The sequence below is a fragment of the Emydura macquarii genome, unplaced genomic scaffold, assembly GCF_026122565.2.
Source record: "Emydura macquarii macquarii isolate MOO-44397 ecotype Brisbane River unplaced genomic scaffold, CSIRO-AGI_Emac_v2 contig_2473, whole genome shotgun sequence".
Taxonomy (NCBI): domain Eukaryota; kingdom Metazoa; phylum Chordata; order Testudines; family Chelidae; genus Emydura; species Emydura macquarii.
In genome coordinates this window covers 1,295,254-1,309,250 of record NW_027132610.1, presented here as the reverse complement: position 1 = coordinate 1,309,250, position 13,997 = coordinate 1,295,254, and the positions used below count along the sequence as shown (strand labels likewise).

Sequence of the window (13,997 nt, the reverse complement as noted above, 5' to 3'; positions counted from 1 at the left end):
TAAGCACGGCTGGCAGGCTGCAGTTACACATAAATGGGTATGGCTTGCATGCTGGAAGCTTCTTGTGAGTGGCCCAGGCAAGGCATTGTAAGGCACCCAAAGTTGCAGGGCAGAGGTGACAAGTGCTAATTAGTCTGGATTGTATGTTGATATGTCACAGGAACAAAAAACATTTCCCTTCTAGGTTGCGGATTTGGATCGGCTTAGGTTCCATGTAAACAAAATTTGTTAAGAACATAAGAATGGCCATTCTGGGTCAGACCAAAGATCCACCTAGCCCAATATCCTGTCTTTGGACAGTGGCCAAGGCCAGGTGCTTCAGAGGGAATGAACAAATCAAGCAATCACCGAATGATCTGTCCCCAGCTTCTGGCAGTGAGAAGCTAGGGACACCCAGAGTACAGGGTTACATCCTTGACCATCCTGGCTAATAGCCATTGATGAAACTATCCTCTAGGAACATATCTAATTCATTTTTTAACCCTGTTATAGTTTTGGCCTTCACAACATCCCTTGCCAATGAGTTTCACAAGTTGACTGTGTGTTGTGTGAAGCAGCACTTCCTTGTGCGTTTTAAACCTGCTACTTATTAAATTCATTTCGTGACCCCTGGTTTTTCCGTTACATGAAGGAGTAAACAACACTTCCTTATTCACTTTCCCCAAATCATTCATGATTTTATAGACCTCTATAATATCCCTCCTCCCCTTAGGCATCTCTTTTCAAGCTGAACAGTTCCAATTTTTTTAATCCCTCCTCATACAGAAGTTGTTTCAGACCCTTAATTTCTGTTGTCCTTCTCTGTACCTTTTCCGGTTCTAAAATATCTTTTAGGAGATGGGGGTGACCAGAACTGTATGCAGTATTCAAGGTATGGGTGTACCACAGATTTATACAGTGGCATTATGATATTTTCTGTCTCATTATCCCTTTCCTAATTAACCCTTTATCCCATTAACCCTTTCCTAATGGTTCTTAACAGTTAGCTTTTTTGACTGCCACTGCACATTGAACAGATGTTTTCAGAGAACTATCGACAAATATCAGATGGCTGCTCAGTAGCCAATCTAAAATGAACTGTGCCATCAATCCAGTTCCTAGAGAAAACATCCCTGGGAAAAAAAAAAAAAAAAGAAAAAAAAAGAAAACACCATCATATCCAGGTTAGAGAACTAATATCTGAATGGGCACAGAGACTGAATTTCTCATTCCTAAAATGGTCCTGGGATGGGGAAACAGTGGCAGAGAAGCTCTCTGTGACACTATTCTCTCTGTGCACCTGAAGGCTGCTTCAAACCACTAATATGTGAGTTCGGGAATAAGTGATACGCCTAGAGACCATGACAGAATAATTCCTAATGACTGAAGTTCAATATAAAATAAAATAAAAAAACCTGTAAAAAGTGCTGAGACTGTAGATATTGCCACATAGCACAAAATTATCTTACCTGGCCCCTCACATTTATGAGCAGTGCATTCTTTTTTCCCCAGGGCAAAAACCCAGCTAGCTAGATGTGTGCCTTAAGAATTACACTAGGACCAAGGTCAAATGCAGCATTTTTTCAACCCAAAGACTTCTTTAAGCTTTCTTTCCTTCACATCTATAGCAGGACTGTCATCTAGACATTCTGCCTACACTGCAATTAAGACCCAGTGGCTAGCCTATGCTAACTGACTCAAGCTCACTGGCCTCGGGATGCAGCCTATGCTCTGTGACCCTCCTACCTCACTCAGGGTCCAGCCTGAGCCCAAACATCTACACTGCAATTAAACAGCCCGTTAGCCCAAGCCCCTTAGCTAGGGACAGCTACAGGTTTTTAACTGCAGTGTAGACATACCGTTCATCATCAGTTCTCTCAACTTGCTGTGAATATTTCCCTGCAGGCTACAAAACTTGTGGGAGAGGTTGGTAATTTTGCATCCTGATGTGTACTAATTTGCTCCTCCACCCACATGTATCCTTTGTTACTGCGGAGCACACACAAGGGAATTCAAGAGTCTCAAATGTTTCAGTCCAAGTTGTTTTCATTAGTTATCCAGCCCTGCCTGATGTCCCCATATTATAGAGAGTTGGTAATAACACATTTTCTTCCAAGTCCATTGCAACTGAAATTAGATGCTGAAAAAAGGTATGGGTGACCTTTATTGCAAGCCATCAAACTTTTCACATGTAGTCTGTTCTGTGCTTCTTCTATATTGCTAGCCAGCATAAGATGACCCTTTTGCCTAAAATGTATAACACTGAAAGAAACAAAAATGTAAGCTGTTTCTTTCTAAATGGAGGCTGACTGGAGTTGATGCACTGAAATGCTCGAATATCAGTCCCATGCAAGTACAAACTTCCATCCCTATATCCAGTGGATATCACTGATATTTCCAACTAGTTAAGAGATGTCTGTTCCACAACAAAGGAGATCAGTGGCTCTCAGTCAAGCTGAAAGATGGTGCACATTCTTGACAATTCATGGCAGCAGACCCAGAAAAAGTTGGGAGTAAAGAACAGCAATTAATCTGTTGCACGCAAGAGGGCATCCACTTGAAGTAGTTTGTTACTCTGAAAACACCACCTCATTTATAAGTCTTTCAGACCACAGCTTTGTAAGCATCTGACTATACTGACAGCAACCACATCACAACCATAACCATTCTTAGATGAGTTCTCTCCAGTAATACTGAGAACGTTTGAGAGGAAACTGCTACATTTACATTGTAAAAATTACAGAGATGAAAAGGTAGCAAAACCTCCATTACAAATAAGACTGCGAGTCTGTCACAGAGGTCACAAATTCCCTCAGGGCTGCCCAAGCAGCTGGCTCCAGGGCCTATTGCACTGGCCGTTCCAACAATGGCTGGCACAGCTGGCCCCAGGGACTGCTGGGGCAGCAGTCCTGGGACGGCACTGGAGAAACAGCAGTCCTGGGGGCAGGCTGTGAATTTTTGTTTATTCCCCATGACTCGTGCATGATTTTTACTAAAAATACCCATGATTAAACCTTAGCTTTAATTATAAAAACTCATTTTTCAAGTACTCAAACCAGTTGTTTTGCAAGGCATATTTCTAATTTTTAGTGGCTACACAGGAGAAATCAAGTGAGCTTCACTTAGAATTGTGTAATTCTAATATTTGCCTAACAAATTTGATGAGACATTTTTGCTCTGCGGAGAAGCACATACATATAAACCAGCTTCAGTTGCTGTTTTTGTAGACATTGTGCCACATGCAATACTGCGTATTCTGCTAATTCCTAAATCCTATTACTAACATGCTGAGTCTTCACAATTTCAATGATTTATGTAGGTTTAATATAACTGTAATCAGAGCTAAAATATTGCCCCATAAGAAAATAATATTCCTCCAGAAAAAAAAAGTAATTTTTACAAACCTCAAGCAAGAATGAAAGCAATACAATTGTTTGACTGAGAGGATGAACTGAAATTAGTTTGTGAAATGTGGAACAGGTTTTTATTACAGCAATGTTAAATTGTTCTAAATAATACATTTGGCTTATAGTATTTCTGTGGATTCATGGATTTAGTTTGACATCTATTTTTATTCTAGATCTCCAATTAAGAAAGTGTGTGACCTCTCAAACAATATATATTTGAGACAAATAAATTGTAATTATTTAAAGATAAAAGGGAAAAATATAATTTAGAATACATTGTGTTCGTCTCCAACAAACAATTATAATCCAAACTCTTTTAAAGACATCTGGAAACAAAGAATGAATCACAGGGACATTATAGAAATGCCATGCATTTAAGATTCTTGCATGATTTCTCCTCCTAGCAAAACTTCCTTGAAGAACTTATCTTTTTCCCCCCTGAGATTACAAGTTTGATTGATAAAGGAAATAATGATGATGTAATATACTTAGATTTCTGTAAGGCATTTGACTTGGTACCACATGACATTTTGATTATAAAATTAGAACGATACAAAACTAATGTGGCATACATTAAATGGATTAAAAACTGGCTAACTGACCGCTCTCGAAAGATAATCAACAAACAACAAATCATCATTGAACAGACGTGTTTCCAGTGGAGTCACACAGAGATCAGTTCTCAGCTCTATGCTATTTAACACTTTTATCAATAACCAGGAAGAAAACTAAATCATTACGAATAATGTTTATAGATGACACAAAGATTGGGAGACTAACAAATCATGAAGACAAGTCACCAATACAGAGCAATCTGGATCACTTGATAAGCTTGGCACAAGCAAACAATATGCTAATACTGCATTATTAATATGGCTAAATGTAAATGCAACAAAGAATGTAGGCCATACTTACAGGATGGGGGATACTACCCTAGGAAGCAGTGACTCTGAAAAAGATTTGGGAGTCATAGTGGACAATCAGATGAATATGAGCTCCCAGTGTGACCCAGTGACCAAAAAAGCTAGGGAGACCCTGGGATGCTTAAACAGGGAATCTCAAGTAAGAGAAGAAAAGTGATTTTACCTCTGCATTTGGCACTGGTGCAACTGCTGCTGGAATATTGTGTCCAGTTCTGCTGCCCACAATTCAAGGATAGTGGTAAATTGTAGAGGGTTCAGAGAAGAGCCACGAGAATGATTAAAGGATTAGAAAACACAGCTTATAGTGATAGACTCAAGAAGCATAAACTACTTCGCTTAACAATAGAAGGTTACGGGGTGACTTGATTAGGAACAGAAACTTTAGCCTAGCACAGTGACACTCAGACGGAGGCTCGCAAGCCACACATGGCTCTTTAATGTGTCTCCTGTTGCTCTTTGCAGCACATGGTATTAAAAAACTGTGATTTAATTATTAACCAATCTAAGTCATTAACCAATCAGGAAGCTTTTACTATGTTATAAACCAGTTGTAGTTCATAAAATAATATTTAATCAATATTAATATTTAATAATAATTAATAGCAATACTTGATCAGTATGCTATGAGAATATAAACAAACTAAATATTTCCGCTGTCATGCTGTTTAAATATGAATATATAGTACTATAGTCAATGAATTCACACTACTGTGGCTCTTTTGGGTAATGTTGATCATTAATTTGGCTCCTGAATCACAGAAGTCTGAGTATCACTGGTCTAGCATATGAAGGTATAACATGATCACAATGGCTGGAAATTGAAGCTAGACAATTTCAGACTGGAAATAAGGTAAAAAAAACTTTTTTTTTTTTTTTTTTTTACAACAGTGAAGATATTTAACCACTGGAACAATTTACCAGGGGTTCTGGTCGCAGTTCTGAAATCAATCACCAATAATTTTTAAATCAAGATTGGATGTTTTTCTAAAAAAATATGTCCACCTAGTTCAAACAGAAATGAATTCAGGGAAGTCTTACAGCCTATGTATACAGGTGGCCAGTCTATTTGATCACAGTGGTCCCCTTCTGATCTTATAACTAATTAACTCTCTCCAGAGATGTGTGGCATATTAAACCTCCAGGGCAATGACCTAGTTTTACATAAGATCGGGTGAAAGAAGCCATGAGAAGCTGCTCTGGAGCGACTAGTGTCTCACTTCATCATAAACTAGCATTCCAAATTCCATTATTTCAACTGAAGGAGGATGACCAGTAGCTCTCAAAATTGGAGTTTTTATTTATAGGGAAATCATGACTCACAGTTCACTCTGAATCCATTTGCAATAGATCCTCATTATTCCACACAAATACATGAAGTTGGCTTGTGTGGATTACAGACTAGCAAATTTTCATTGGGAGGCTGCTCTAAACTGAACCAGGGCTAAAACAGTTCTCAGCCAGACACTGGGGGTGGGGGGAAATCACCTTTGCCACTAATACATAGGCAGTTGCCTACACTGAATCATACTAACATTTTCAACTCTTTACTAAGAAAAAATACACTTTGAATAGTCTTATAAATATTTTTCTTTAGAAAAGCTACCCACCCATCCCCAGTCAGTATTTTAAAATATGTTCTTTAAACAAGGGCTAGACACCTATCATTTATACTTAAGCAACTAATGTGCTAGATTAACAGTGGGGATAATTATAATCAAATCTGGGACATTATTTAAGGTAACCTTGGATTTCTCTTCTATTTTATCTCCCCTCTCATCCATTGCACACCCATAGAGGGTAGCCAATAAATCCAGTAACAAAAGCATCTGGGAAAGTTTAAGACTTTCTTAGATTAACTTGAGCTGCATTATCCATCACACTCCAAATATGAATAAGGCTCAACCCTGGCAAGAGAACTTTCGTCAGAGTTACATGGACATAAAAAGCAAACAAAACTAATGCTATACAAAAAGGTCTGTGTCTCACACTTTACGATATGTAACAAATTTCATTTACCTAACACTTTTTTTCCTCAAACATAGAATCATAGATGATTAGGATTGGAAGGGACCTCAGGAGGTCATCTAGTCCAAACCCCTGCTCAAAGCAGGACCAACCCCAACTAAATCAACTCAGCCAGGGCTTTGTCAACATACATTGCTATTTTTACAAGCTTGTGAGTGACACTATTCTAAAGGAAATTATGCAGCAATTTAAATTAGGGATGTAAAATACTTAACGGAAGTACTAGTTTTACCGTTAAGATTAATACTTATTGGTTAACCGGAAGCACAGGGGTTAATCGAGGGCATGGGCTCTCTGTCTCCATGGCGACAGTGTTGGGCCACAACAGAGGGCACTGTGCTGCTACTGCTGCCCAGGGCAGCCAAGGCCTTGGTGCAGGTGCTGCGGAGCACACCGCTGCAGAATACCAGGGACCCACGGGTGAGAGACGGGAATCCCTCACAGAGCCAGGCTGGGAGTGCCACCCAGGACCTGAGGGGAGGGGGCAGTGTGTGTGTGTGTGTGGGGGGGGGGTGAGCACGGGGGGAGGGGGGCGAGAAAATTATATCGGTTAAACAGTTAACCGATATAATTTTAATAGTTTAAATGGTTACCTTTTGTAACCGATATTTACATCCCTAATTTAAATTAATATAGGTGTAAAGAAAATACAAAGCAAATTTATCAAGACAAGAATCTTAAGATTGGTATCTTCCAAAAGGAATGGTCCTAACCATCGTTCACATTAAAGAAAAAACAATGAGTCTCCAGCAAAAGTCCAAACATTCATAGTCTGCTCCAGAGTGGATAAAAACAATTTTTCTTTTTAAATCAATAAAATACTAAATTTCTCTCTCATTTAAAAAACATCAGTTATAATTAAAGCTCATCACAAAAATGCTAAACCTACACTTACAGTCTCATAAAAATGAATTAATGGCTCTAATCTGTCCAGCCTAATTACCAGCTCTTGCTTCTTGAAAGTTCTGGGCTTTCAGTTTCAGTTTCTCAGCAGACTAAAGTCACATGTGCAAAGAAAGACACAGGCTGGATAGGATTGTTGTTGTTCTGAGCTTATGTGGTGGTGGAGCTGCGCCAAGCAAGGCAGAGGAGTTAGTTAAGACACTGTCTTAAAGACAGAGAGACAAAGGATGGAGGCAGAGTAGAAAGGAACAGAAGGGAAGACATTATTCAGTACACACATAGCTTCCTATATTCCCCCACACTTTTGCCACAGAAAAACAGTCATGGCTTCTGTGCGTAAGACAGACCTATCTGTGAATATTTTGAAGAAATTCCTGGTTGATTGTTTTGAACAATTTTTTAAGAACTGGCCTATTCTCATAAAACTGTGAAAAAAAACCATGATAAAATGGAAGTATCTCATCCAAAATATCTAACATTGGATTAAAGAGGAATGTAGTGGATATGTTCAGTATACTGAAAACTATATCCATAAACAAACTTCAGAAAATGCATGGCTGATGCTGTCGAAATTTGGAAGGCATTTCAAGGGACATTGAAGAAAGAAATACCTCCCCAGAAAGTTAAACTGAAGGCAATAAAGAAGCAAATGGATCAAGCACTAATTCCATCTCATTTTCTTGCGAACATTCTCAACCCCAGATATAAGGTAGATGCCTAACTTCTGAAGAGGATGATGCTACCATGGCATGGGCATCTCAAAATCACTCCTCAGTTATGTCAGTCATAATAAATTTCAGGGCTGGAGCGGAACCATTTAAACAGTACATGTTTACTGATGATGTTTTGAACAAAGTCACTCCCCTGAATTGATGGAAATCATTAGCCAGGCACCTTGAAACAGAGTTGCTTCAGTTGCAAAGCCAATTTTTTACAGCAGGCACAGAGAATATTTTCATCGTTTAGTATTATTCACTGAAAGCTAAGAAATCGGCTGGTAGTTGAAAAAGCAGGAAAACTCATATTTCTGTTTCAGTCTGTGAATAAAAATGACAGTGGGAATGGGGAAGATGAGAGCTAGTTGTACAAGTTTTAAGGACAGCATATGTTTAGTGTTGTGATAACTTGTCTGTTAGAGTTAATAAAATTTGAAAATAAAAAAAATAAAAAAGTTTAAGGACAGCCGTCAGCTGGTAACTCAGGTAAACTGCTGCAATTCCAAATGTGAAATATTTATGTAACATTTAAGATTTAGTTTAATAAAGTATACTTGTGTGTTGTGTGATTTAGTTCTTACCATTCCTAATGTACTGCTGCTGCATCTGCAGCTTGACACAGGTAATGACTATTACGTACTATTTCCTAAATTAATAAAAATCAAGTTATCTAAAAAATTACACAAAGTATACCCTCCTAGATGTTAATTTACAACTCAATACAGCATTTTACAACATGTTTTAATGATCAGATTTGCACCATTGTTTAAGAAATGTGAAGTTGTATCAGTGGGAAACTTGATTTAAATCCATGATTTTCTCTTGGTGATTAAAATCATGATTAAATCAATTATTTAAATCACCTTGATTAAATCAATCCACACTGGTCTGCTTTATAACACACATGACAAAACCCAATACAAGAATATACCACCAATTACGGTACTTGCTCACAAGGTTGAAACAAGCCTAACCAAGGAAACCATATGCTCGCGCCCACCCAGGACTTTCAACCAATAGATTACTCTCTGCTTCCCCCCACATGTGTAGTGAAGGTTGACTGATACATTCCATCCAAGAGGGGGCTACAATTCAGCAAAGGATGAAGTAATACAATGTGGAAAGCAGTGAGATGCTTCCGGATAAAATGCATTATAGAAACATATGGCGTTATTGATAGTCACAGCCTAGTCACATCTAATAACCAGAGGACTAAACCTACTAAGCAGAGTTTGAGTCAATTGATTCCCTTCCTACTCAGTGCGGTCTAAGGGCTGTGCTACAGTGGAAATGCCAGTCCTCATGCCCTTTACTTGGCTACTGGTAAGGAGAAGGGCTTCTTGCCCTGGTGTTGCCACTGAATGCTATTTGATATACACACATTTTTCTGTTAGACTTGGCTACAAAGTGCCTATTTAATCTGATGGTTTCCATCTTTCCCAGTCTGCTGAGAGGGATGGAAACTTTCTTCTCTCCCTGTCTCCTCCAATACACAAACACATCCTTGCTTCCTAGTTAGAGGGGACCAATGCCACTCTCTCCATCCATCCCCATTCTCTCCCATCCCTTTCAACTGCTCCTTCCCTTCTATCTGAGTTTTGGGTTTTAGTCGCCATACAAGATCTCATCCTGACTGGGCAGCAGCCTCAGAGCAAAACTGAAGGGATCCCAGTTGCCCTCTGCTGCTCCTATTGGGGAAGCCAGTGAGATAAGAATCATGTCAGTTTCATTCTACTGGTGGGGTCCTGGTGGTTAAGGAAACCTTCCCACTTGCTAAAGTGGAGTGGCATTTTACAAACCTCCACAACAGATAAGCACCATCCCCACCAACAGAAAGATTCCAGCTATTACAGAATGAAGCATTCCCTCCCACAATCACACACTCACTTCTTCCCCTCCTGTAATCTTCACATCAGGGGCCCTCCTCTCCTCTACAGGTAGCTCTGCTGGAGCCAGCAAGTGTCCCCCTCATTTCTGGACAGGGCTGCTCTAGTAGGCTCATACCATTAGTATCTCTCACACCAAGTATCCCACAGTAATACCACAGCTGAGTTCTGCCCCAGCCCGTGGCTGCCTCCATCCCGTCTCCCCACACACACACTCCACATAGGGTGCCACCCCAACCTGACTGATTCTGGATCAGGGCTTATCTTCACAGTGAATGTCTCACTTGACCTCCAGAAAGGGCCATTCCAGCTGGGCAGAGCTGCTCAATGGGTGACCCCATGCTCCAGCCAGCACCGCTCTAGCCAGATAACACGCTCGGCTCCTAGTGGGGGCCACGCATCTGAGGTCACACTACTCCATCACCTGTGTGTGCCCCTCACCCCCCCTAGCCAAGCACTGCCCCTTTTTCACCACCCCTCCCCTGGCTAGCGCCCCCTCGCCTCAGGGCAGCCCTGCGACGGCCAGACAGTGCCCCTTTCCCCGCTGGGTGCCCTGGCCTCGAGGCGGCCCCAGTGGACGAGGAGCGCTGCCCGACTCCGGGTAGCATGGCTCCCTTCCCATGATGCCCCCGAGGGGAAGGACAGCGCAGCGCGGGCCGGCCTCCCTCGCCCCCAGGGGCAGCGTGGCTCAGCCCCTCACCTCCGGGTAGCGCTGCTCCAGCCGGGCGATCGCCTCGCGCTCCACCTCCCACTCCGGCCGCTTGCGCTGCTTGCGCTGCAGGCGCAGCTTGTTCTTGCGCTTGGTGTATTTCTTCTTCCAGCGCTCGAAGCTGCGCACCGGGTCCGGGCCCCCGCCGCCCGCGCGGCGCCCCGTGCCGCCCATGCCGCACTCGCCGGCAGCCTGGCAGTGGCCTGCGACCAACACGCCGCGCCTGGGCTGCTGCTGCTGCTGCGGGGCCGGGCGCACGGAGAGCGCGTCACTCACCAGCCCCGCCCTTGAGGCTAGCCGGCCTGCCTCTTCCTCCAGCCTCTCCACAGCTGGCCGGCCCGGAGAGCGGATGAACACCCGGCCCCGACAGGGGGACCCAGGGACCCGTGCAGCCGCCGCCCACCCAGCGGAGGGCCCGTGTCCCGCTCAGTGCGGGCGGGCTCCCTGTGGAGCGAGGCCCCAGGGCACCGCGTTCGGTGCCTGGCAGCAGCCTGCGCTCAACCCCGGGTGTTTCACTGACCCCAGATCGCCCCTGCCAACACCCCTCCTAAGACACAGGCGCCCCCCAGCCTGAGAGCAAGTCCCCTCCAGGGCAAAGGAGCGCTGGGCATGGTCGATGCCAAGGGGCACTGACAAGCTTTGCAGGAAGGGGACCTTCCCTAGATAACTTGGGAAAGTAAATAATAATGAACACGGGGGGAAGGGGTAAGGAGAAAAGCAAGTGCCCCGAGGCTGTACAAACAGGGTCAATAATAAAGGCAGAGGGCCAGATCCCAAACGGCTATAAATCCTCATAGTTCCACAATGCAGCTCTGCCAGTTTACCCCTGCCGAGACCCAGAGTATCCTATAGAACAGGGTGGCCAAACCTACTGACCCTCAGAGCTGCATACAACAACCTTCAGAAGTTTGAGAGCCAGGCCTCTGGGCTTCCGCCCCATGGGGTGGTGATGGGGCGTGGGGCAGAGCAAGCATGCCCCACAAGGCAGAAGCCCCAAACTCCACCACCAGGGTAGAGGCCCAGCAGGTGCCTCCCACAGGGCAGAAGCCTCTAGCCCAGTGGTTCCCAACCTGTGGCCCAGGAGCCAAAAGTGGCCTGTGGGGTCTTTCAAAGTGGCCCACCACATCCTGCAGAAAGGAGTCACTGCCTAAGGACCCAGGTGGGGCTACAAGACCAGTGCAGGCTCCTTGCTGCAGCCAAGGGGTCAGGAGATCAGCTCTCCCCTCCCCTGGCTGTAGCAGGGAGCATGGCAAAGTGCTTTGCCTGGGTCCATAGGTGCTGGGGTCCCTGCTGGAGCCAGAAGGAGGGGAGCACTGATCTCCCGTTGCCCTGGCTGCAGAAGGGAGCCACTGCCTAGGGACCCAGGTGGAGCTCACGGGGCTACAGGATGCGTGTGGTTTCCCTGCTGCATCCAGGGGGACGGGAGAGCCTCCTCACTGAACTCCTGTCTGGCTGCAGGGGAGGGGGACAGCTGGTGGAAACTGGTGGCCCTTCAGGGTAGTAAAAATTTTATCTGTGGCCCTCAAGCTAAAAAGGTTGGGAACCACTAGCTCCATCACCCTCCCCTGGGGCCAAAGCCCCGATCCCCAACAAGTGTGCCCTATGGGGTTGAAGCCCTCAGATCCCCCTCCCTGCTGGGCAGAAATCTCTAGCCCTACCACCCCATTGCAAGCTCTGAACTCCCCACCCCAATCTGGTGGGCAGAGAATGGGGGAGGGGTGTTGGGGCTCCACAAGCCACACTTTAACTGTAAAAGAGACACTCGTGGTTCCCGAGCCACAGTTTGGCCACCCCGGTATAGAAAGCGTAGACCAAGTATGAGCCTATCAAACATTCACATGGGCCAGGACAGACATGCAATTACATTATTAATGATTTCTTATTGTGGTGATGTTTGAAGGACTCCGTCAAGATGAGGCCCCTGTTACTGGAGGCACTGTGTAAACATTTAGGAAGACAGCCCCAGCCTCCCTACCTTCTTCCCCTACTTGGCCGTCACAGGGAGAAGTCCCGGCTAGTCTCTCACCCTAGGCCAGTCTGCTTACTGAGACCCCCCCACACTCAGCTCCTTGCATCACAGAACTTTGCAGCTGCCATAAGCAGCAGGTGGCATGTGATAGAATGGGCTCACTCCCCCCACATCTATTTTCTGAGCCACTCCGCCACCCATGCACATGCCCAGATCAGCAAACAAAGTCCTGTATCCAGATTCCAGCAGCCCCAGGGCCAGAGTGTGTGTGTGGGCATCAGAGGGGGAGGGCTCCATGCCTGTATCTGGATTCTCAGCAAGAGGAACTAGACTCAGTCCTGGCAGGGAGTGCTGGCTCCTAAGAGGTGCTTCCTGGGAATGTTTGCTGGGACAGGGCAAGAGTCCTGGGGGAAGATCCTGAAGGGATTGGAGAGCAAAAAAGGAGAGTCATGTGAGAGGGGGAAGATCCTAAAGTAATGGGTGCGGGGAGAGAGGAGATCCTGAGGTGTAGGGGCAGGGAAGGAGTGTCCTGGTGGAAGTAAAGTGTCCTGGGTCTCAACTTTAGGAAAATTCTGTTTGCACCCGTTTGTGATGGTCCTTAATTCCTATAGGGAGTTTGTTCCAGTTTCAGACTAGCCCCCAGGAAAACTAACTCTGTCTTCTTCACAGACAAGCTTTACCCTTATGGTAGAAAGTTCTATTGTGCCAGAGGAGCAGAGCTGTTGATCATAGTCTTAATCCCAAATCTTTAGACAGTCTTTTAAGTGCTTTGGGCCAAATCTTTATTTTCACTGGGGCTCAGTCCTGGCATCTCTTTTCATACTGGGGCACAGTTCCAGCACATTTTCTGTCAGTGGTGTGCAAGGCATGACCTTGGACATGCAGTGTGTGCAAGGTCGCACTGTACAGAGGAGGCCATTTTGCAGAACAAAATTGTAGCTGGGACCTACAGCACAACAGCATCGTGTGGCACCCAAAGTAGCAGGGCAGATGGTGACTTAATGATTTGTGAAGTTATGACTAAAATATGTGTTACCAGACAAGTCTGGGGAGTGGGTAAACTAGTTTCTTGAAGACAAAGGACAAGATGACAGGTGTCATCAAAGTTGATTGGCAATCATCAGTCAAGTGGCCATTCTTTGGCAGTGAAGAGGGGCAGGAACAGATCAATTCGCATTTTAATAAACAACATGGAACCTCTTTCACCATAACACCCCATGTCTCCATCTTCACAGCTGAAAGAACTTTATCTAGGGGTAACTCATGAAAATGCACTTAAAAGGATGATTGGACTATAATAGGGAGGGGCAAAACCACCCAGATATTCTATTTCTCGCACGCTTACTTGCTCTTTCACTGAGAAGACAAAGGAAACAGCTTTTGGACTTGGGGAGGGGGGGTTCTGATTTGAGAATTTGGTTCTTGTTACTGGGAACATATTGTAAGGATTTTACCTTTAATCAAGTCTTATTTGTTATTT

The 13,997-nt window shown here is 44.3% G+C and overlaps 1 protein-coding gene across 5 annotated transcripts in view; it reads right to left on the bottom strand.

The window, feature by feature from the left end:
* DDX10 (DEAD-box helicase 10) overlaps positions 1 to 10,767 on the bottom strand; it is a 349,421-nt gene extending 338,654 nt beyond the window's left edge. For 2 of the 5 annotated variants that reach the window (XM_067562820.1, XM_067562819.1), the window contains exon 1: positions 10,540 to 10,765. In XM_067562820.1, coding sequence (XP_067418921.1) covers positions 10,540 to 10,722 — 183 coding nt within the window. In that variant the 5' untranslated portion in view covers positions 10,723 to 10,765. Of the gene's footprint in view, positions 1 to 10,539 lie in introns of all 5 variants that reach the window. The other 3 variants (XM_067562817.1, XM_067562818.1, XM_067562816.1) reach the window with 3 other exon arrangements.
* Positions 10,768 to 13,997: the final 3,230 nt, after the last annotated feature.